This window comes from Prionailurus viverrinus, chromosome C1, assembly GCF_022837055.1.
Source record: "Prionailurus viverrinus isolate Anna chromosome C1, UM_Priviv_1.0, whole genome shotgun sequence".
In the NCBI taxonomy this organism is placed as follows: Eukaryota; Metazoa; Chordata; class Mammalia; order Carnivora; family Felidae; genus Prionailurus; species Prionailurus viverrinus.
Window position 1 is genome coordinate 170,979,801 of NC_062568.1, and position 24,645 is coordinate 171,004,445.

General features: G+C 38.0%; 1 protein-coding gene across 5 annotated transcripts in view; it reads left to right on the top strand.

Moving 5' to 3' along the window:
* Positions 1–24,086, top strand: part of NDC1 (NDC1 transmembrane nucleoporin) — a 47,362-nt gene extending 23,276 nt beyond the window's left edge. For 3 of the 5 annotated variants that reach the window (XM_047873791.1, XM_047873792.1, XM_047873789.1), the window contains 8 exons: positions 844–999; positions 3,375–3,614; positions 3,719–3,834; positions 6,151–6,201; positions 7,956–8,019; positions 8,796–8,896; positions 18,495–18,655; positions 21,521–24,086. In XM_047873791.1, the coding sequence (XP_047729747.1) occupies positions 844–999; positions 3,375–3,614; positions 3,719–3,834; positions 6,151–6,201; positions 7,956–8,019; positions 8,796–8,896; positions 18,495–18,655; positions 21,521–21,584 (953 nt within the window). In that variant the 3' untranslated portion in view covers positions 21,585–24,086. Of the gene's footprint in view, positions 1–843; positions 1,000–3,374; positions 3,615–3,718; positions 3,835–6,150; positions 6,202–6,983; positions 7,167–7,955; positions 8,020–8,795; positions 8,897–18,494; positions 18,656–21,520 lie in introns of those variants that run through there. The other 2 variants (XM_047873790.1, XR_007155231.1) reach the window with 2 other exon arrangements.
* The last annotated feature ends 559 nt before the right edge of the window (positions 24,087–24,645 follow it).

The following is a 24,645-nucleotide window of genomic DNA, read 5'->3' on the forward strand; positions in this document are numbered from 1 at the left end:
TACAGCAATACAAAACATTCTGGGACCTACTGATGAAGTATTTTGTTTGCTTGGAGGTTAAGTGGTATTCCTCTTGAGCTGTAGGTGGGGGAAATGTTTAAGGGGGGCTCTAAATGAAGACAGAAAGGTTATTTGGCACCCAGAATGGGAAACAAATTTTCAGTGGACTCCTTGGCTATTCTCAACATAGAAAGTAGCATGGTTGATTTTTATGTGGCAGCTGTGGGAGAGAAAGGTCTTAGAAAATGAAAAGATAATGAGAGTAAGGGAATTTTTACAAAATTGTGGATCGTAGTAGTTTCAGTTAAATAATAACAGATATGTGTATAAAATATGATCGTTAGGAATAACATGTCATTCCTACAGACATAATAAGAAATAGGGGCCATTGTAAATGAAAATGTAAGGAAGCTTAGTGGGCCAGACACAAGTTTATGGGTCACTGGGGGCCGTGGGGCGCATCTCATGAGACATGCCTGTATTCATTGTCTTCGTCTTCAGTCTGTTCAGTGCTGGTAGGGAAGTAACTCTAGTCTTTTTCACTCACACCATCCTCTAGTATTTGGCTTTATTTTAGCAACCGATTTGGCAGGTTTTTTGTTTTTTCTTTTTTAATGGTAAGATGGCAAGTTTTCGCTTGTAGACTTTTTGGAAAATTATTTCATACAAATATTTATTGAACTCCTTCTGTGTAGATGGCAGTGGTGTAAATAGTAGCTTAGCCGCGGCAAGTGGACCTTCAGGCAAAGTGTAATGTAGTGTTTCTTGCAGAGTTTTCTCCTCACTTTGAGAGGAGACTCTAAGATTATGTACATTTTGAAAGCTGGTTTTTTGACCCCTTAGGTGGACATCCCCACAATTGGACAGCCATTTCAAGGGAGTGTTTGAGTCTTTTAAATGATATGACTCAGAAACTGGTTCTGTATCAAGAAGCAGCTGCTACGAATGGGAGAATGGTGTCCTCGTATTCTGTGGAGCCTAAGAAATCGAATTTTCCAGGTAATGCCTGTACTAGTGAGAGAGGGCAAAGTACATACATTATGTTTCCTAAGAAAGATGACGGTAGTTAATCTAAGGATATGTATACATGAGTGTGAAGGAGTTATAGGGAAATCCTAAATTTTTAGGGAAAATTGATCTCATAAGTGGGATATTGTACTGAACCAAGAAGAAGGCCTGAGTATCATTGTAGATTGAAGAAATTAAGTCTGGTGTGCTGATGGTGTTAAAAAGGTTAACTGTGGCTCATCAAATAGAAGGAAGCGTCAGGTTCCTCAGGTACAAAGCCAGGTGAAGCTTTACATATAGTACTGGTGCAGTATCCCAGACACAGAAAGTCGCTGGCCAATGCCCAGAGAAGAGTAACTGCATGACTGAGTGATTTCATGGTGGGGGCATCGCATTCATGGTTTTCAGAGAGCTTGATAGAATGTTTGAAAGATGAAAGCCGAGGGGAAGAAGTACAGTGGAGGAACCTAGGGTATTTGACCAAATTCCTTATGTCAAAAAATGCCAAGGAACGTTAAGACTAACGAACGGACTTAATGTTCACCTGCCTTCTAGAGCCAGGCCTTTAATGAAAATGGGCAAAACTGCCTGGGTGAGGACTGTGGTAAACCTGAGAGCACTGGCTTCATCTGTAGGGGAAGCTGTGGGTTAGCTTCGGTTCATTGTTCCCATGTTGGAATTTGGACCCAGTATCTGAACTTCTGTGTGCCCCCCCACCCATCCCTACTTTTAAGAGAAGCCTGAAATCTGAAAATATTTTGGGTGAAATTTTCCACTTTTTTTATTTTGAGTTTATTTATTTTGAGAGAGAGAGTACATTGTTGTGAACGGGGGCTGGGGGGAGGGACAGAGTGAGAGGGAGACAGAGAATTCCAAGCAGACTCCATGCTGTGAGCACAGAGCCTGAATCAGGGCTCGATCTAACAAACCAATGAGATGGTGACCTGAGCTGAAATCAAGAGTTGGATGCTTAACCAACTGAGCTACCACAGGTGCCCTGAAATTTTCCACTTTTTAAATGTTGGTAACTAATTTTGATATTTATAAAATCACTACATGGGTCACAGTAAACATCATGATTCTGAGGGGGTCATAGACCAAAATTAGAGATTACAAATGGAAAACAATTTAGGTAAGATCGTGAATGTCAGATTTTAAAAGATTCTAGTGTTTCACTTGTTCTCCACATTCAGATTAGCATTTATTTATTCAACAAATATTTATTGAATGCTTAGTATATGCCAGGCAATGTGCTAGAAACCAGAGAATCAAAGATGAAACACTCTTGGAACTGACCTTTTAGTGGGAGACCCACAAATAATTACAAGACAATGGAATTGGTAAAAAAAGAAGTCTGTCACAGATTCTGAATGGGTAGGATGATTGTTGATAACAAAAGGAGGCCTGGCATATATAGTTTATGTTTTGTAGCATTATGGAACTGTTAGAGAATTTTGAATAGGCTAATTATATCAAATTAGCATGTTAGATCAGTGCAGTCCCAGGTTAGGAGGGAATCATGGGGGTGACCAAATAGGAATTATTCATTATTTTAAATTGTTGTCACATCCCATTGCTCAGTCAGTATTTCACATTTTGTAGAACTTAAAAACCCCAGTCTCAATTTTTAAATTGATTCTTCAAATATTTCCAATTAGCACTAACCTTAAAAAGTCATTCAAAAACGTTTGGCACTTTAAATGTTTGATGTTTTATGGTGGTTTTATTAAGAAGCTAGAACACCAGTGTAATCTATTTGTCTTTGTGCCTTGCACTGGAGTGGCTGGAAAAATATTCCTTTGTTTTTGTACAACGGAATTTATAAATTGGTGATTATAAGATGAATTTTGAAGAAAGTGTTTATAGATCATATTTGTAGATAACCCTGGGCAAATTCATCTCTGGTGTGACTTCTGTTAACTTGAAAAAATTCTGTGGAAAATGGGTAAGTGTGCATTTATCAGTACATTTCACAATACAAATTTGTTTTAGCCAAGTAATAGCTGTAGTAGGAGCTTGCAGTAACATTGGACACATTCTAGCGCAGTAACTGAGATTGTTGCCATTTAAAAATAAAATAGAAATTGATAGGTTCGTTCAAAATAGCGTAGGTTTAGAGAAACTGACCTTGAAGGTGAAGATCTTCTCTGGGGGGAGAAAACAAGGGAAGCTGCACCAGTCTGGCCGAAGATGTAGAACACCCCCGTGAGTGGTCGCTGAGTTGCTGTCGTAAAAGCTGGATGTTGAGAGTGTAAACATACATGGAAACAAGCTACTGAACTTTGGGTAAATGCATTAGCCCAAAAACTGAGATGTGTAAAATTTGTTCAGGCTGCCTGTTCAGCACTGGCTCTGTTCTTTTACAGAAGAAACTACTTTTCAGACCCCGAGATCTAGCCAGATGCCTCGGCCGTCAGTGCCACCATTAGTTAAGACGTCACTGTTTTCCTCAAAATTGTCTACTCCTGATGTGGCAAGTCCCCTCGGAACCCCATTTGGTTCTAGTGTAGTGAATCGGATGGCTGGAATTTTTGATGTAAATACCTGCTATGGGTCACCTCAGAGTTCTCAGCTGATAAGAAGAGGGCCAAGATTATGGACTTCTGGTGAGGATTGTTTTCTAAAGTTTGAAATGTCATAGTTGTAGAGAATCTGATATCCTAAGTTTTCACTTTCTTGATTTTGTTTTGTTTTTTGTTTTTTTATTTAGATCAGCAAATGCCTGAATTTTCTAATCCTTCTCCATCTACCTGTGTTGGTGGGGAGGGTAAGACAGCAAGACAGCCTAGCATGATTTATTCATGGATTCAGAATAAACGTGAACAGGTAGGATGATATGGTTATAGGATTTATATTTGCACGTAACATTGAGAGCATCAGGAATCTCACAAGAGTAACCCATCAGGGATAAATAGGACTTTTTTTGATGCTTCATGTATTAAGTTGACCCAAATGAAATTGCCAGTATTTGACGGGCTTTGAGCTATATAAATTGTAATTTCATATGACTGAGACTAATACAATGCCTTTGATCTGTGAATTCTTTCGTTTAATGAATATTTACAAAGTTCTTTATATATGCTGGGTGTGGTTTTAGGCACTGGGAAAACAGCAAACAAAAGTCCCTGACCATATGTTTATATTCTAGTGAGGGGAAATAGATGAGCAAGCAAATGTATTAAACCATGTCTCTCTGAATAAAAAAAAAAAAAGTATTGTGAGACTTATTTCATATGCTATTAAGAAAAAAAGTTGCCATGACATGCTGTCAATTGTTAAGACGCGTCCCAATATGTTATACTCAAAATATGAAAAATATGTGTCTTAAAGGGGAAGAAATTTGATGTCTTAAGTGCTGTATAGGAAAATAGAGCCATTAAAGGAAGTCTCCTTGATAAGTTGATACTTGATTAGAGACCCTGAAGGAAAGGCAGTGAACAGACAAATGCAAAGGTCCTCAGGTGAGGGTGTGCTTGATTTGTGTGAGGAACAGCATGGACACTAGTAGGTGGTGATGAAGTCAGAGAGGCAGCAGGCACCCAGAGCTCATCAGGCACGTTAGTTATTGTGAAAACTGACATTTTCTCTGAGTGAGATGGAAAGCCACAGGATGATTTTGTCCACAAGAATGACGTGATGTAACCTTACATTTTGAAAGTGCTGCTTTAGCTGTTGTGTTGAGACTACGTTCTCAGATGGCAGGAGTAGAAGCAGAGAGACAGTTGTAAAGCTGTTGAAGTAACGTAGTGGGAGAGGATGGTATCTGTGATCAGGGTACTTGTGGTGGAGATGTTAGATGTGATCAAGGTCTGGATGTATTTTGAAAGTAGGTGGGATAGGATTTGCTTACTGTTTGGTTGTGTGTGAAAGAGACAGTGTTGACTTTCAAGTTTTTGGCTTGAGGATCTGAAGTAATGTAGTTACAATTTATGGAGTAAATTTAACTGATTTGAAGAGATTTGGTAGAGATGAGGTAGGGAAATTATGAGTTTTATTTACATCCATTTTGAGGTATTTATTAGACAACCAATTGAAAATACTGAGTAAGAACTGAGACGTATATCCAAAGTGTAGGGGTAAGTTCTGGGCTAGAAATACAAACTTGGAAGTCATCAGAATATAGACAGTATTTAAAACCATGAGACTCCCATGAAAAAATGCTTTGGGAGTGGATACAGAAGAAAAGACATGTAAAAACCGGACTCTGCAATGACTAAAGAGGTCTGAGAGATGAGGAGGAATAGCAAAGGAGACCAAGTAACTATTGAGGTGAGAAGAGAACCAAGAAAAGGGGAAGTAAATGCCACATGCTGCCGATACGTAGCCTGAGATCCACACTAGGAATGAACTATTGTGCTAGAAATGTGGAGGTCATTGAGTCCTTGTCCAGCTATTGGGTGGAGCCTTGGGGATGAACGCCTGATTGGATGGGTCCAGGAGAGATGGGAGGAATTGCCGGCCACAAGAAAAGCTGGATCTTTCAAGGAGTTTTCCTATAAGTGGTACAGAGAAATGGGGTAATTAATAGCGGGAAGGAGTTGAGGGGTCAAGGAAGGGTTTTATATTTTAAGATGGGAGGAATAACATCTATTTTGACGGAATGATTGATTAATAGAGAGGGACTGTAGGCATTATACAAACTTCAGGATCCCATTTGCCCTACCTGTCGTAAGTACCGCCGTATCGTGAATTCCCTTTCAAGTCAGTTGGGGTATATAGCTTTCAGCTTAATACTAAGAAAATTGTTTCCCATGTAAATATCAACTAATAGAAAACAATTTCATGTCTTAAGATTTTTTGTTGCTTTCTAAGGAAACATTCTTTTTTGGCATTAAGAAGTTAAAGGGCAAGACAGTTGTCAAGAATTGAGTAAGAAAGTATCACCAGAACCAATTCAGATTCCTTTTATTGTGGGGTTAGACATGTGTACTTGAGAATGCAGTTTAAGTGAGATGGCCCATCTTCGTTTTCCAGTTTATAATACGAAGGTATTTACTTATGTGGTTTACTATAACTATTCTCTGTAAGATATGAAGTGTTTCATTTAATGTAGTGTCAGGGAGAAACTGGGGATGTGTTAACATTATGTTTGAATAGATCTGAAAACTTCCATGTGTTAATTCTTCCTTCTTTCCAACTCAGGTTAAGAATTTCTTATCAAAACGGGTGCTGATAATGTATTTTTTCAGTAAGGTAAGAATATGTAGTTACAGCATTGGGAATGGGGGGAGAGGAAATGAAACGAAATGAAGTACCAGACTAGATTTGACTTCTAAATATTTAGTTCGATCCTAGGAAGCTTGGCGTAGTGCTCTGCTAAACCTCCATGTTAGTAGCTGCCCTAGACCCCCACCTCACCTCAGTGGCTTCCCGAGGCTTGACTGCAGTTGGCCTCCCGAGTCTCCTGGCTGAGGACAGCTTTGTGCTCATATTCAGCCTCTTCCTGTGGAGTGATCAAATCCATGGCGATCCTTCATGGCTCATTGTCCTGCCAAAATCTTTGTGGCCAATTTGGTAATCAGAAGAGAGATGACTGGATTAGATTATACATGTTACGCTTGCGTGGGATAAAAAGTTGTGATTCAGGCCACAAATGAAATGACGTTCCACCTTGTCCGTCCGCCGCCCAGCTGCCGCAGGAGAGTAACTCTGAATTGCAGAAGCGAAAGAGTCAATCCTGTTTCACTGACTACAGCTGTTGCATGTTAATCCTTTGATAAGCAAAACTTCTGCCCATATGTAGGGGAAAGAATTTTTGTTTTGTGTTAGCTATTTAAATCTAACTTCTTTCATTCTGAAGATACTGCAGTATTAGCTAATGTTGTACTTTGTTAAAGTGAAAAGTTTGCACTGGCATACGTTATTCATTTTCATTCTGTGGGGAGAGAGATCTGAGTAACTCTGATGGAACATAGGCACACACAAGAAAAGAATCATTTCAAGTGCTTGAAACTTTTTTCTCGCTTTGGTGGCAGGGAAGATCCACCCAACTAGCAATTACCTTTACAAAAAAGAATCTACCTCAGGCTCTCCATTAGAGCTTTGGGAAAACTATCAGCCCCCCCGAGGAAGGTGTCCTGTCTTCCACCAAGAGGAAGAGGGGTTGTCCGAAGTTTTACTTCAGAAGGATGGGAAGAGAACTCACCTTTGTGTCTTATGTATGCCATGTTCTTTTCTCTTAAGTTCCCTCATTTAATTCTAACAGCATTCCTGTCAGATGTCTTTCTGTCCTCATTTTACAGATAAGGAAACCTGAGGCTCAGGGGGGTGGGGGGGGTCAAGTAGCTAGTCTAAGGGCATATAGCCAGTAAGTGGCAGAGCAGATGCTGAACGAGATCTCCTTTTCCCTTGGAAGTGAACGTCTACTTTTGATTTTGATTTTGCAAGTGGCTCTCTTTTAAGATGAGGAGTTGTAGACACTGCCGTTGGATGCTGAAAAATGTAACGTGCTGGTGTATTTAATAGGCTTTGTTGGGCATTACCAAAGCCAGCATTTGCTAAAATGCTCCATACTATTTGACCTTGCTGTATTAAAGAAGGTTGGATGGTGTTTCTTTGGAGTGGGGCTAAGGGTAGACAATTTAAGAATGGGTAATATGTATTTAGGCGTCCTGAGGTTTTGACGCCTGAGCATTAGGTGTTCTGAGCATTTGTAACCATTGTCTCTCAGGTGATCTGTATACCAATCTGAGGTGGGTTGAGTGTATGTAACTCTTATTTTAAGTGGGAAACTGAGACACATAGAGATTTAGAGATTGGGCAAGAGTCACACAATAAGTTGGTGATAGACTGCTTTATTGCAGTGAAATCATATTGTGTAAGAATTTCAGATTTTAATTCTTGAGAGCCAGCTGTGAATTTTGTACTGTTACAGCTATGTAGTTGATAATTGACATAAGAGTTATTGCCCAGGGGAACTTATTGAAATGTTTTTGTTGTATTTGTAGCACCCAGAGGCATCTATTCAGGCTGTTTTTTCAGATGCCCAAATGCATATTTGGGCATTAGAAGGTAAGCAACCTCAGTGAACTACGATTCTGATTTTCATTATCAGTTAAATACTGAAGTATAATCCATGAAAGGTCAGTTCTAGACTCTGATATCAGTCTTTGAATTTTTAGATACATTTTTATATCTTTGTTTTATATGGATCATTTTTCTTTCTTAGATACTTAGGTGTGCTTTAATTTGGGCAGAAAATTTCCTTATATAGAAGCAGAGAAACTGAGCCTGGGATTCTTACCTATCTTTTTCTGCTTCAAAAAACTGCAACAATTAATAGATTGTTTTCAACTGTCAACTTATGTTGACCTAACATTTAACATTTTAACGTATTTAACTTGAATTTCATATTTAGCTTGAATATGAAAATTTAGTTGTTAAAGAACTGTTTTTTGTTTTTTTGTTTTTATCTCCTAGATACTGCCTTCTCAATGCTTAAATAATACTTCCTCAGAGAGCCCTTTCCTGAGTACCCTAATGAAAGTGCCCTCAATAGCGGTCACTCTTTTCCTTTATCCTGCTTTGGTTTTCTTTCTACCAGTCATCACTACCAGACACAATATCATTTAAAAACTTTTCTTCCTACTAGAATGTAGAGACTCCTCTTTTTCAAGACTGGTGTAGTGAGGACCTTTTCAGTGCATGTTCCAATCTTTTGTGCATTTTTCTAGCGTAATACCCTCCTCCTCTATTTCAAGTTCTTTAGATACTCAGGATATTAATCCCTTCTCGATAGATGTATCGTCAGTAGATTTGCCTAATTTTTTTTCTCTTTTCTTCTTGAGGTCTGTCTCACTTAGTAGCAGCATCATTCACCGAAGATAGATTTGGAGTTGTCCAGACTACACTACCAGCTATTCTTAACACTTTGTTGACGCTGCAAGAGGTAGGCAGTGTGTGGGTTGTGGGGAGGTAGATGGTCATGTTTTTCCCTGCCTCCCAGGTTTTTCAGTTTGTTTCTCACTTATCACATTTATTGAGTAACAAAACATATGTTGGAAGTTAAAATGTGGTACTGTTCTCACCCATGGGAAATTCTAATCTAAGAGAGACCAGGAAGAGAAACTTCTAATTCGTTTGTAAATAATAATTTTATAGAAACAGAAAAAGGAAGTCACTAAACTTCTGGTATTAATCAGATTACTTAGAGTATTAGAATTCTGTTCAGTGATATAAATTTGGATCCTTACACATCTTGTAGCTACTAAAAATAACCTGTAGTTAAATGATCCTTGCAGATAAATGTTACCTATTGGCCAGATCCCTTGCTGCCAGGCTGGGTGAACAGTTTCAAAGTAGTAGGACTTTTTAGTCCTAGACTTAAAGACAGAAAGATAAAACATATGCTTCTTGCTTCTGAATAGGCTGCCTTTCCTCATTTCATGTTGGGTGGTGTGTTTTACGCTGTCTTGGCATTGTCATTGTACGCCAGGTGACAGATGCAAACACTGAGTGCCAAAAGCATTTCCAGGTGGGAGCTGGGTTGTGCAGTAGGTGTTCCGGAGGAGTGGTGTTGAAGTAGGCTCAAAGAACGATTGGTGCATCTGTGCAAGAACGTCTTGGGAGGGAATGTAAAATACGAGAAGAAAACATGCTTTGCCGTTCTTTTCTTCCACTCTCAATTTATTTTGCCTGTTACAAAGTCTTAGGCATCAGAGCCAGTGATTCATTTTTTTTTTCCTTTGAGTTCTTTTTGTGCCCACTTTCTCACGAATGTGTTTTGAGACGTGTGTACATGTGTATAGTTTTATTTGTGCTCTTTTCCCAGATACCTTTCTCTAAAGAAATCATTTCCTAGTATTTCCCCACAACTTCTAGTATTTGGCTTGCCTGACAACACAGTAGGATACCCAGGATTTGGGCGTGTATTTTTTTTTTTAAATGTTTATTTATTTTTGACAGAGAGAGAGAGAGAGAGAGACAGAGCATGAGCAGGGGAGGGGCAGAGAGAGAGGGAGACACAGAATCCCAAGCAGGTTCCAGGCTCTGAGCTGTCAGCACAGAGCCCGACATGGGGCTCGAACTCACAAACCACGAGATCATGACCTGAGCTGAAGTCAGATGCTCAACCGACTGAGCCGCCCAGGCGCCCCCTTTTTTTTTAAATTAAAAAAAAATTTTTTTTTAATGTTTTTTTTTTTTTTTTTAATGTGGGCGTATCTTTAACACACATAGCATTGTTTGTTTTTTATCACTCGGGCGGTGTAGTTTACAATAAAATAACAATAACAGTACAGTGCTTTGTAGTCTACAGAGCGATTACTTACCATTTTTGTTTTGTTTCATTTAGGAAGACTTAGTTTTAAATTCTCTAACTACCAAACTTCTGGGGTTGTTAAAGTATATTTTTTATTTAAAATAGTTATTATTCAAGTATAATTACCATACAGTGTTATTAGTTTAAGGTGTACAACATAATGATTCAGCAGTTCTGTCTGTTGCTTAGTGCTCATGCGGTAAGTGTACTTTTAACCCCCCTCACCTATTTCACCCTTCCCCCCACCCATCTCCCCTTTGGTAACCACCAGTTTGTTCACTACAGTTAAGAGTCTGGGTGTTTTTGTTTGTTTGTCTCTTTTTTTCTTTGTTTGTTTCTTACACCTAACCTTACACCCTTCAGAATGGCTAAAATAAAAAAACACCAAGAAGTAAGTGTTGGTGAGGATGTGGAGAAAAGGAACCCTCCCTCATGCATTATTGGTGGGAATGCAAACTGCTACAAACTGCGGAAGACAGTATGGAGGTTCCTCAAAAAATTAAAAATAGAACTACCCTATGATCTAATGATTCCACTACCAGGTGTTTACTCACAGAAAATGAAAACAGTAACTTGGAAAGATACATGCACCCCTGTGCTTATTGCAGCATTACTTACAACAGCCAAGATAGTGGAAGCAACCCAAGTGTGTCCATCCATAGATGAATGGATAAAGAAGATGTGCGGGGGGGACACACACACACACAATGAAATATTACTCAGCCATAAAGAAGAATGAGATCTTGCTATTTGCAACAGCATGGATAGATCCAGAGGGTATTATGCTAAGTGAAATAAGTCGATTAGGGGCACCTGGGTGGCTTAGTCAGTTGAGCGTCCGACTCTTGATTTCAGCTCAGGTTATGATTCCAGGGTGGTGGGACTGAGCCCCACATCGGGTTCCATGCTGAGTGTGGTACCTGCTTGGGATTCTCTCTCCCTCTCTCTCTGCTCCTCTCCCCAGCTCACACTCTCTCTCTCTTAAAAAGTAAGAAAAGAGAAATAAGTTAGAAAAAGACAAATACCATACAATTTCACTCATACCATTATTATTATTATTATTTTTATTTTTATATTTTTTGGTCCTCATAACTATCTTGTGAAGGAAGTAGGATGGAGGTATTTTAGGCCTATTTTAGAGATGAGGGAGGCTAGCTTCAGGTCTCGCTCACAAGTCTCAGGTGGCAGAGCTGGAACTTGAACCTGAGCTGTTTGCAGGGCATTAGCAGTGTAGAACTGTGGGTTTGAAGGCTCAGAGACACTTGACCAATATTCTTTTATAAGTCGCAGTTCATTTTTTGTTCCTCTAGAATCCTCTGCTGCTCTACCTAACGTTTGTGTGGTATTCCAAAGAAATGATTTTTCTTAAAATTTTAACAACTAAGGTTAGAATAAGGGCTGTTGTACATGATTGTATCTGTCTCAAAAAGGCTACTGTCTTTTGGTATGACTTAAGATTATGCTCAGTAAATGGTCAAGTCAGATTTGAAAACCAGGCTTTCGGACTCCTAGTCCTTTGCCTCTGTGAGGGCTTGGAGGGTTATGCATCTCCTAACCTTTCCTGAGATAGAATGGCAGTATGTTAGATGGACCAAAGCGCAAGATCTAGAATCAATCCCACTTGTGTCTGAGTCCTAGCTCCTACTACTTCCTAGCTGTGCAACCTTAGAAATACATTTACCATATTTCATTGAGTCTAAGATATCATTAATTAGAAGATACATCTCCATTTCAGGAATTTTAAAATGGCGGGGCGGGGGAGTGCATTGTATAACCAGTGAAAATAGTAATCTCTAAACATCAGTTTCTGTATCTGGAAAATGAGATAGTAATAGTAGTACTTACCTCATGGGGATGTGAACGATGAATGAGATCAGTACTCAGGATGCCTGTCCCATATTAAGTACCCAACAAATGTAAGCTTTTATTACTTCGTTATTATTTCCATGTTGTATGACAGAATTCTTATACAGTGTACAGGAGAAAACATCTTTCAAGATTAAAAAAAAGTATTGCTATCACTACTGTAAGCAAGCAGTCTAAGAGACATAGTGTCAGACAGATGCCCAGTTCAAGTCCAGGCTCTTGTACTTTCTGAATGATCAAGGGTAATTTATAAAACATCTGTCAGGTTAGAGTCTTCATCTTTAAAACAGAAATAGTACCTTGCAGGGTTATTATGAGGGTTCAAGATAAAATCTGTATACAGAGTCTAGAGTGGTGTCCTAAGTTATCAATTGCCTGACAATAATCAAACAGTTACCATGTGCTAAGATACAGAATAGAGAAAGACAGACATGGTTCCAGCCCTCTAGTTTACAGAGTATAAAACAGATAATCTATGAATAATTAACTACAATTGTAATAAGTGCCACAATGTACAGAAATGTAGAATGATCAGAGAACATGAAACAGGTATGCAATAAATAACAATTAAATGAACATTAAATGAAATGCTTGTGATGTCAGCATGGTGTCTTTGTTAGCAAATTATTTTAATATTTAAATGAGGTAACATATATAAAGCAGTTAAACTCCGTGCCTGGCACACAATAACTGCCATCAGTAAATTTAGCTATCAGAATCATCTAAGAGTATCATTTTGTAGCTATGGTTTTTGCCAGGGGCAGTTTTGTTTCCCAGGAAACTTTGGGCAATGTCTGGAGACATTTTGATTGTCACAGATAGAGGGGAATGCTACTGGCATCCTTTGTGGAGGCCAGGGATGCTGCTAAACAGCCCATAATGCACAAAGCGGCCCCCACAACTGAGTATTACCCAGTCCAAGATGTCAGTAGTGCTGAGGTTGAGAAACTCTGTAGTCATGATTACATTTAACAGAGTCTGGTGTTCTCCTTGCCATTTGTTTGGGACTCTGGCTTTGGTGGAATAAACCTCTATTTTAACTAGGTTGTGAGTAAGATCCTTGAGACGAGGTGCTTTCAAAGCTCTGCACGGTGGACAATTTGTTAATGACACTGACAGATAAATAGTCACAGGAGAGCAACGAGAGTTTTCTCTTTATTCGGCTTTTGTGCATATACGGTGCATATAAATATAAATGGGCCAAAAGTGCCTGTTTTCATAGTATAGCCCTTTTTCAGGCTTCTATAAGGGCTAACGTAAGGCCTTTTGGGGATTTTTCATTTTTACTGAAGAGTATGTTGTTTAGTGGTGTACTCTACTCACTGTTTACCCTTTTCGTTGTTTGGGATAATTCTTAACTGGATATTTGAGATCCCAGTTGTGTAATCTCAATCTTCAGGCCAGAAACCATGTGTAGTGCATAAAATGAGTGGTCAATAGATACTTGTTTAACCTCACAGCTGATTAAGTACTTTGGTTCTAACTATGGCATATATCACTAAATACTGCAAACTGGTGTTTCCTAGAGTGAAGTTATTCATGTGCTACTTCCATAGTTTTTGCTGTCATTGTTTATTACCACATGTTATTGCCATAATTTTAGTCCTATTTGCCACCTGAACTATTATTTACTTATTTAGTATTTTAAGTCGTTCATTATAAGCTTAATTAATTCATTAATTTGGATTTTATTTTTAAGTGATTTCTATACCTAACATGGGGCTTGAACTCACAACCCTGAGATCAAGAGTCTCACGCTCTCCCAACTGAGTCAGCCAGGTACCCCTAACTTAAATTTACTTAAAAGGAAATTTTATATCACTTTTGTAAAAGGAAAACTAGCTTGAATTGCTACAAATAGAACATAGGTGCACAGTTCCTTATCTCAAACCTTAGGATATATTTCAAAATTCAGATTTTTTTGGATCTTAAAAATATAACATTGTATATATATCCTAGATTACAAAATACTCCTATTGGAATCTGAGGCAGAATCCCCTTAATCAGATACATTAATACTTTTCTGCAGTGAAATATCTGGGTCTTCATATTAAGTAAATAAAGACTGTAAATAGCCTGTGTCAGCTCAGGTCAGGTTTTACTGCCAGATGAAGTCAGGTCAGCTTTTGCCACCAACAGTTAGAAAAGTTTTTGTTTTCAGGGCTTTTTGGATTTCAGTATTAAGGGTAAGACAGTCAAAGTGAGAAAAGATAATAATTGAAAGCTCTAGCTGTAGATACTGTTGTTTGCTGAAGTCCCTGAACCTGAAACCTATTTGTCCTTTGTCATAGAAAGAGATTAATGAGGATTCAAGATGTGTTAGGGACACATTAGCTCCAAACCCAGACTTTCCTCCCTTGTTTAACCCTTATCTCATTAGGGTCTGTCGTTCCTTATTTTTTAAGAGCTGATATTTTATGACTTTTACTCTTAGAGGTCTTTCAGAGAACAGATAAAAAACAATTTAACAAAATTCATTCTTTTGCATTTACCCTTCAGACCCTTTTAAAATCTAAGATGCGGGTGCTTGGGTGGCTCAGTCGGTTAAGTGTTCGACTTCAGCTCAGGTCATGATCTTGCAGTTTGTGGGTTCAAGCCCTACATAGGGCTGTGTGCTGACAGCTCAGAGCCTGGAGCCTACTTCTGATTCTGAGTCTCCCTGTCTCTCTGCTTCTCCCCCACTTGTGTGTGTGCGTGCGCGCGTGCTCTCTCTCTCTCTCTCTCTCTCTCTCTCTCTGCCTTTCAGAAAAAGTAAATAAACATTTAAAAAAAATCAGCAGTCTAAAGAAAAGTAAGCTAACCATTTAAAATAAATAAGTAAATAAAACCCAAGATGTATTTTGGAATCTTAGTGATTTGATGTTTTCCGGTATCTTGAAATGTAAAGATTTCAAGATTTGCTGTTTGAGCATCCTAGGAATTATTTCATCATTACTCATTATTTATTCCCAATTGTGGTAGAAAAGCCCAATAAGAAACAGGAAAATGATGGAATCACATAGTATTCCATCATCTTTCAAGAAAAGTATATAAGCAATATGGACATACGTTTTTATAGTCTTTTTTTTTTTTAAACTTTCATTGAATATAGTTGCTAATTCAGAATTAAAAACATTTTTTACTCACTTTGGCAATTGGAAGAAAATTGCCAGTATGTGCAATATTATTTAGATAAATCAGAAGATGAATGCAAATAGCACTCTAGACCAGCTTTGTCAGATAGAAATATAATGCAATATAATTTTACATTTTCTAGTAGTTACATTAAAAAAATACAGGTGAGGTTAATTTTAAGGATATATTTTATTTAACTCAGTTTATCTAAAATGTAATTTTATTATGTAATCAATACAAAATTATTGAGATATTTTATACGTATTTATTTTTTATTTTAGAGAGAGCATTTGCGGGTCAGGGAAAGGGGTAGAGTTCAGCAGGCTCCACACTCAGTACAGAGCCTGACGTTTGGCTTGAGCCTACGACCCTGGGATCATGACCTGAGCCGAAATCAAGAGTTTGGTCGCTCAACTGACTGAGCCACCCAGGAACCCTTAGATATTTTATATATTTTTTAACACTAAGTCCTCAAAATCTGATGTGTACTTTTCACTTAGGCAAATCTCAGTTCAAACCTGCCACATTTCCATGTATCTTAGTGGTTACCGTATTGGATCGCACAGCTCTAGATTTTAATGAGGATCATAGAAGAGAAATTTTAAACCGTAAATCTTCAGATGATAATATTCTAGATGTATTTTTTCAAACTCAAGAATTGATGACAGAATGATGTATTTTTTTTTATTTTATTATTTTTAAAAAAAAATTTTTTTTTTCAACGTTTATTTATTTTTGGGACAGAGAGAGACAGAGCATGAACGGGGGAGGGGCAGAGAGAGAGGGAGACATAGAATCGGAAACAGGCTCCAGGCTCTGAGCCATCAGCCCAGAGCCTGACGTGGGGCTCGAACTCACGGACCGCGAGATCGTGACCTGGCTGAAGTCAGACGCTTAACCGACTGCGCCACCCAGGCGCCCCCAGAATGATGTATTTTTAAGGAAAAAGGAAATATATGTGATATTCTCATTCAGTAAGTCATTCAAGAGGAAGGACTTTGTCCCAAAATATTTTATAATAAGAACCTGTGGATCATCCCATTTTGTTGAGAGTATATGTGACAGTATTCTTTCATTTTCTGTGATATTTTACACCAAAATTTACTTTATATGGCTTATAAGTGGATAAATGCTGAAGGGATACAAAGGTGTATACAGAGGTGATTGGAAAGAAATAGATGATGTTGAAATGAAAAAACTCACTAGATTCGTCATTTGAATTTTTCTTTATAAACCTAAGAATGAAAATATTTTACCATTATGGTGCAAGGAAAATGGATAAACTCTCTTCAACAAAATTATGAGCTGTCAAAAAATAATTGCATTTTGATGGTATCATTCTTCTGTAGATTTTTTATAAGGTGACTTTAAATTATAAAAAGGGACCATTGGACCCAGGCGGTAAATGATGATAGCTATTTTTCCTGGTCTAATGAGGGTTAATCAAAGTTTGCAAGAAAATTGAAAAGGAAGTAACTTTTCCATTATGATTCGGTGTTATCTAATGTTGCTTAGGTACGTCACTGAATACCACCTCCCATTCTGCCTAAAATTATTTCAGGTATGTCCTGGTCTCAGGAAACACTCTTATAAGTTACTGTTGAAAGAATAAATGATTGGACTTGAACTTGTCGTGGCAGACCGAACACACACACTAAATCTTGTTCCTTCCCCCACACTCTGCTAAACCACAGTAAAAGGACTTTTAAAAAGACATAAATCCACAAACAGGAGAGGAGACAACAGCAACAGAGTCTTCAAAGCTGGAGAGGAGATGGTTGAGATAACTAACTTGGCAGACCCCAGAAGCAAATCTGAAGTTGGTAATGAGACAGGCCCCCAGTACCTCTGGAACGAAGGATGAAGAGATAGGTACCAAAATAAGAACGATGGCTGAGAGCTGTTCGAAAATTAGATCTGTAGATTCTCTGCTGCTGGTGCCCCCGCCTCCAGCAGCTGAGGTTTGTCCTTTAGAGAGGATAGAGCACTGGGCTCTCTGGGCTGGCAGAGTTGTGAGTGGACACGACAGACACGCTTGTGGCTTCTGTATTAAATAGATAGGGGTATACTCCCCTGAATACAGGCCCACCAGACAGAGTACTGGAAAACTCTTCTCTGGGAACTCTGACTAATCCAAGAAGAAAAACAAAGTTACTGAGTTGGGCAACCCTAAAAAATCCATGCAGGTCACCTCTTGTGAAGCCTGTTGTCAGTAATCTCTATGTATTCAGTGCTTTTGGTCAGCTTTTTAGGAGGTCCCTCTCGCATTCATGAGCCAGGGATCACTAGATTTCCGAGGACAGTCTCTAATGCAGAAAATAGAGACCAAAGAAACAAAGATGGGGAAAGTAGCTTGGAAGAAACTATAAAACCAAAAACCAACACCACAACAATCATCAAAATCCCCAGAAATAGGAGAGGATATTGCATCCTTGAAACAAAAATAGGATGCTAAAATAAAAGGGATCACTCAGATGATATAAAAGAGCTCTTGAAATTAAAAACATGATGGCAGAAATCATTTTAACTGTATTTAGTTCTTTTGGTGGTTCTTTCCATAACTATGAACAATAATCTTAAAGTATTATTTCTTGTCACTATAGTATCATCTTTCTGTAATAGTTTAATACACTTATACTTCTGTATCTTTAGTTCTTCCTTTTCTTAATGTGGTTATATCATTTAAAAATTATATTATTTACCGTTGGCCTTCAAAAAATACACTTAAATCTATATTTCTTTTTCTATCAAGTATAAATAAAGTCACTTTCATTTATGGATTCTCTCTCTCTCTACCTATTCTTGCTCATAGATGTTTTATCATCTAGAAAGGAAGATAAGCTAGCTTATAGTAAATAAGTTTATTTATGTAAAGCATAAAGTTTTGGTCTTTTTTTTTTTTCTGAAATTTATAATAAAAGTACTCTTAGCTGTCACACACCATAAGCAAAGTAGGATATCTGTATTTCACTTCCCAGCTTTGCATTTTCAAGACCATTGCAGAATGGCTCCTCTTGAGACGACAGGTCTGAACTTTTCTCTGCTAACTGCTGTAGTGGCTAAACATCCACTGCATTGTCTTTCAAACTTTTGACTGTGATCCAAAATAAATGTTTTCTAGAATGCCTGTATGATGTGTGTATCTCTCTCTCTTAATTTATTTGAAATAAAATCTCCTTGATTCTTTGGACTAATATGGCTTTATTGATATTCTGAACTAATGTGCCTTCTTTCTTTCTTGATCTAGGCAGTTGACAAGTACTTCAAGCTTCCTCATGCTTCCAGTAAACCACCTCGGATTTCAGGAAGCCTTGTGGACACTTCTTATAAAACACTAAGATTTGCATTTAGAGCATCATTAAAAACTGCCATCTATCGAATAACTACTACATTTGGTGAACATCTGAAGTAAGTTTACCTGTTTTAACCCATGATGATAATCTACTTTCAGGAGTTCCCATGAGGAACAGGTATGAGAATTATAAAGGCTCACATGTTCAACATGTGACTTTCATGATTCCTACTGGGAATTAACAGCTTTGATATCGACGTTATATTTTAAAATTGGGCCTATCATATAAGCTTTGGGGCCTTCTTTCAAACAGACAAAAAAGGATAGAAAGTTATAAAAGCAGCAAACATCCTTATGAGATAAAAAGCAAAAAATTGAGTACCTTTCCAGAAAAGCATATTAAAAATAATTCTGATATTACATCTTAGTCAGCTAAGACTTTAGGTGAGCAGAGTGTTCCATAAATGAGTCCTTGGTGCTTTGTGAATCATGCTAGAAAAACAATGACAGATCATGACACCTTTGGAAACAGAACCAGAAAGAAAACCACAAATGCCAAGCCTGTTTATATTTAGTTTCATTGATGTTTACTGCTTTCTTCTCATGAAATAATCCAGCTCGGCAGGATAAGGGATGCTAGTTTATTAACTAAACTGTGTTTATCACAATTATAAATGAACTTTAGAAGGCACAAAAGATTGTTTTTTCTGTATGCGGTCAATGAGTAGTTTAGAACTTCTGCATGCTGCCTACTTTTAGAAAGAGTAGTATATTTCCTTTTACTTCCACAATGCACAGCAGTAATAGCAGGTTTTTATGGGACACGTGGCTCTGTGGCAATGTAAAGAGCACTAGATAATCCTCTCTCTTTTCAGAGGCTTATTCACTTGTTTAAAAACAAAAAAAAAAAAACAATTTATGGAGTGCCTTCTACCTCTGTGCTCTCCAATATGATAACTCCATATTACTGTTCAAATTTAAATTAACTAAAAATTCAGTTTGTCAGTCAAACTGGCCACATTTTAAGTCCCCAGTAACTACATGTGGCTAGTGGCTACTGTATTGGACATCTTAGGTCTAAAACATTTGTTGGGGCGCCTGGGTGGCTCAGTCGGTTAAGCGTCGACTTCAGCTCAGGTCACGATCTCGCGGTCCGTGAGTTCGAGCCCTGCGTCGGGCTCTGGGCTGATGGCTCAGAGCCTAGAGCCTGCTTCCGATTCTGTGTCTCCCTCTCTCTCTGCCCCTCCCCCGTTCATGCTCTGTCTCTCTCTGTCCCAAAAATAAATAAACGTTAAAAAAAAAAAAATTAAAAAAAAAAAACATTTGTGTCATTGCAGAAAGTTTATCAAGACAGCACTGTTCTAGACAATACACTTAGCACTTTAAATACATTTTTTCATTTCCTTCTCTCAAAGCATCTATGAGGTATAGAGGTTATCATAACTGTACAGATATGGAAACTGAGGCTCAAGGAGATTAAGGACTTGCCTAATAGCACAGTCTAGTTGGGTTTAGAACATGAATCTGAAATCTGGTCTTACTTACTCTTAAAATCCCACCATTTCTCCCTATATTATAGACTGCCTCTGAGATATAAACCACCATGGAGGATGCTTGATGAATGTGGAGCATGAAATATGTATATGATGATAGAGCAAAAGCAGGGAGAAAGGGGGAAATAGAGAGTTTTAGATAAGAATGGGGGATGCATGACTGATAAATTATGACATTGAAATTCTGCCTTAGTTTCTTTTCTCTGAGAAGAGCCATCTTTTATATATGATGAGGTCAGTAGACTGTTGTATGTCCAGGACAGAATGGTATGGTGGGGAAAAAAGATTTGGAGTTAAAACATTTGGATTTATGTCTGGTTACATCATTGACTATCTGTGGTTGCAGTCAAGTTACCTAATGATTTAACTTGCCCACGATTATGTAGAACCAGAATTCAGACTCCAGTCTCTCTGACCTAGTGTTCTATTTAATGGTGTCTATAATCTTAACCAGTAGGCTGAGTTGTCTCCCCTAATCTCTGACCTTTGTGATACTGTTTACCCTCCTGTGAAATGGGTATGTTATCTGGCCTCACTAGCACCCGGAGGGAGTCCACACAGTAAAGTACTTGAAATGGTTCATTTGATAAATTAGCTATTGCCCCTAACTGAACTGGTTTCAGTACTCTGGTTTCAGCAAGCAGAGATGCGTATTTATAAGGCGATTTGGGATGATTTGAAGCAGAATTATTGTAAGAAGACTTTTTTGGCACTTTTAAAAGTGGTAACTTTTATAACCTGGATTTTTTAAATCATTTAATAATACCATCTTCAACTAGAAGACCAGAATCTTTATTCATTTTTTACCCAAAAATTTGAAAAGAAGTTTTATACTAATTACAGAATATATTTACTCCGCTTTTATCAAGGTAATGTATTTTTGTGGGAGGCAAGGGTAGGGAGAGAACTCTATTTCCCCATCCAAGACATAACTTATGTTCAAAGGGAAAACTAAATCTAAACCACCAAGCTGTTACCTTTGAAAACGATTAGTGGAGTCTATTGTGTTTTAACCAAACATTTTAGTTTAAAGGATTTTATATTAAAGGCAATTCAAATACTCCACAACTCAAAGATAATGTTGGAATCTGGTTTAAATAAAATAATAAAATCCAGAAAATCTACTGCAAGGCCTGGAACTCTGCACAGCAGGTTCCACAGCAGAGCAGGTTAAAATCGATGCTTTCACTTGTCAGTCTTAATTTGCTTTGGTCTCTTAGAAGGTAGAAGCATGCTGTTACTGAATGCAAGCCCTCCTCCTCATTAGATTAAGGAGGGTTTTCATCCAGCTTTCTCAGAAGTACTAAATAAGTGAAGATTTCTATTCATTTTTAATTGTTTTGAAAAATATTGACTCTGTGCTCTGTGGTTCACTTAATATGCTTAATGTAAAATAAAGCTTATGCTTTGAATTTATGTTTCATTTAGTGCTGTGCAAGCATCTGCAGAACATCAGAAAAGACTTCAACAGTTCTTGGAGTTCAAAGAATAGCTCAGTAATATAAACTGTGTTCATTACACTGCTGATACAGCTACAGATGGGACAGTAAATGTTCAGCATTCTTGGATCAGAAGAAAATGGACTAATTAGATGCTTCCTTTGTCGTGGTGGTTGCTTTGAAAACTATACTTTAATGGGAGAAATCATGGAAAGAAATTCTCAACAGAATAACCGAAAACTGCCTTTTCTGTACCGATGGCTTTTTGTGTGTGTGGTATAATAAAATCTTTATTCAATTTTACAGAAGCCTCTCTGGCAGTAGAAATGTCTTTAGCTTCTATAGCTTAATAATAATAACTGGAAAATGTTTAGAATTTACTTTTGAGCTGAGTAGAACCAGTTCAGAAGGTAAAATAGATTGACTTGATTCAGTCTTCCTGATTGCTGTGAGTTTAACTCTCTGTGCACTCCAAATACATAAACTTTTTAAGAGTGGTTTCTGCTTACTGAAGGATGAAATGGTAATAGTGGAGAAAAATTCACAGAAAAATTATTGTTTAAAGGACATATTTTGTTAATCTGGTAGGTTGTGTTTTTCTTTCCAGGGACAAATTAAATTTGCATGATTGTCCAAAAAAAAGGTCTCAATTTACAGATGCTAACTCTCTATAAAGGAATGTGGAAAAATTCAGTTCTTAAGTTACAAGATCAAACATTCATATTTGATTTTTGAAAGACGATTGACTGACAACTATGAATTTGTTTTGTATCATGCTAGTAAACAATAAGTGTACGGGTATTTTCCCTAACTAGTTTTGCTTTCTTTTTCTGGAACAAAACATTAAGCGATTGCAGAGCTTTTTAAGTGAGAGAAGAAGTTTTGCAACAAAAACCAGGAAACTTTCCCTTTCCCCCCGCCCCCCCCCCCCTTCATCTTCATTAGATCAAATTATTTGGTGAAGCTCGTTTGGCCTCACAGAGGGAGCAGCCTTTGCTGTGTTAACTGGCTAATAAAAATATATTAGGAAAATCTTTACAACCAGAAACAACTTAGTCATCAAATAGCAAGTGAAACCAAAATGTCAGAGGGCTTACTGTACTTGGGAGTATGTTGTATGCCCCCAAAATGAGCAAAGTAATTTTACAATTTATTAGATCAGCTTCTTTGGAGATGGAAGATTGGAAATCCCACTGGTAGTATTCACTGGACTAGCGTTAGACTGAAATGCTCCCTTGTAATTCTTTCCCTATTATCTTTTCCTTCCACCCTTTCCCAGTTTTTTCTTTAAAGTCAGCACAGTATTGTATATGAATCTTTAATGTGGTATGTATGTCTGCCATTTGTCTGATTACTTGATGTATTATATCTTTATTCCTTTTATTTGTTGCCCCATCAACCAGCGCATGCCAAATTATAAATGAATCCTGCTGGCCTTTTGAGCGTCTTTAGGAGACAGTTCCCCAGTTGTCAAGTGTTTGGAGTATTTAGGCTAATTGCCATTGCTTTATTTTTTCTCATCTGAAGTGGAGTGATCTCTTTTTTGAATATGAAAATTGAATTTCGAATGTGGTAATTCCTTGGAGATGGCCAGAAGAGTGTGGCGAGGTTGACTGAAGACTGTTGAATTCCATGTTTTGGAGCCGTTGAGCTTTTTCTGTTGCACTGTCTGTGCTGTCTCTGGCTGAGGCATTTTGGGAGAAAAGGACTCTTAACCTTCTGCTTCCCTTAAAGAATTGTGGCACTTCACCCACTGGATCCTGGAGATTGACGAAGAGATGGTTCCTGTAAGCTTTCAGTGACTTGGGTAAAGTATCTGGCCAGGCTTAGGTTTTTGCCATTTCTCATATGCTTTGGGAAAAGGTACATGTGATGAGCAATGTGAAAATTTGAGAGGTGTTCATCCCTATTTTCTCTCAAGGGAATGTGCTGTGTACAAAATACAGGTCACATAATGTCCGCCTGGTGGAGATTTGGAAACTCCGCCCAAATGTGGATTGTATTCAGTAGATAAGAGAGGTAGTTCCTTTTCCCCATTATGTGTTGATAACCTATACACCATCCGCTGAGGTAGGGTATTGCTCGGCCACCTGTTATTAAAGGGAGCTCCCTCTCCTGTGTACAAGGAGGAGGGTCTTAGAAAGGCTAAGAGGAGGGAAGCATTTCCTTTGACGAAGTCCTATCCTGCCTGTGAGCCCACAGGTGCTTTATAACATTGGCCTGAAAATTAGAGAGTGTTCTTTAAAAGTGTTTCTCTGTCAGTACAAAACATGGTTCTTTTCAGCACTTGTAATGTTTGCTTCACCTTATGGGGGGTATAAATTCAGGTAGCTTCTTTCCTGGGGAACCGGGAAACTGTCCTAGAATGAACCGTGTATATACCCTTGAGTAGATGTGTGTAAGCAACAATTTGTTACTTTGCTGGATTGTTCCTTGATAGTTGGTTTGTGTATCTTCCTGTAAATGTGGTAATCTATTTTATCCTTTTGTATATCACTGATACTGAATTGGGTAGAAAAATAAATCAACAGTTTTGCTAAATGGGACTGTTAAAATACGTGTATCCTTAAGGTCATTTATTTAATATCTGGTGTGTGTGTGTTCTTTTAGCCCTTTCAATCAAGCCTCAGTTGCTTACAAAACTTGAAAAGGTTTAACTTCTTGATAAATTAGCTATTGCCCCTAACTGAACTAATTTGGTGGATATCTGTGTTCAACGATAACCAAGGAACCTGAATTCTGAAGGTCTCTTTCTTCCTTGTCTTGGCTGCCTTTCTTCCAGAACTAAGCAAAGGATGTAGGTGCTGAAAGCCATCTCTTAATAGAATTTTCTTTTCTTGCCAGTATACTGTTTCTGAATGGCTCATATTCCCCAGGCTCACGGTTATGTCTGTCAACTTTACTTAAATTAGTCTCAGTCTGAACGTCACCTCGAGGTTGTTGAGGCACTACCCTAAGGCCCTCAACTCCCTCTTATGCTCTCCCAACCCATAGTTCTCTTTCTTTAAAACCAAATAGCTTAAAACAAAGATGGCTTTAATTCCTCAGTTAATAATCCAGTTGTTATTAGCAAGCTGCTGACCACTGTTTTAAAATAGACAAAATTGTTCTTGT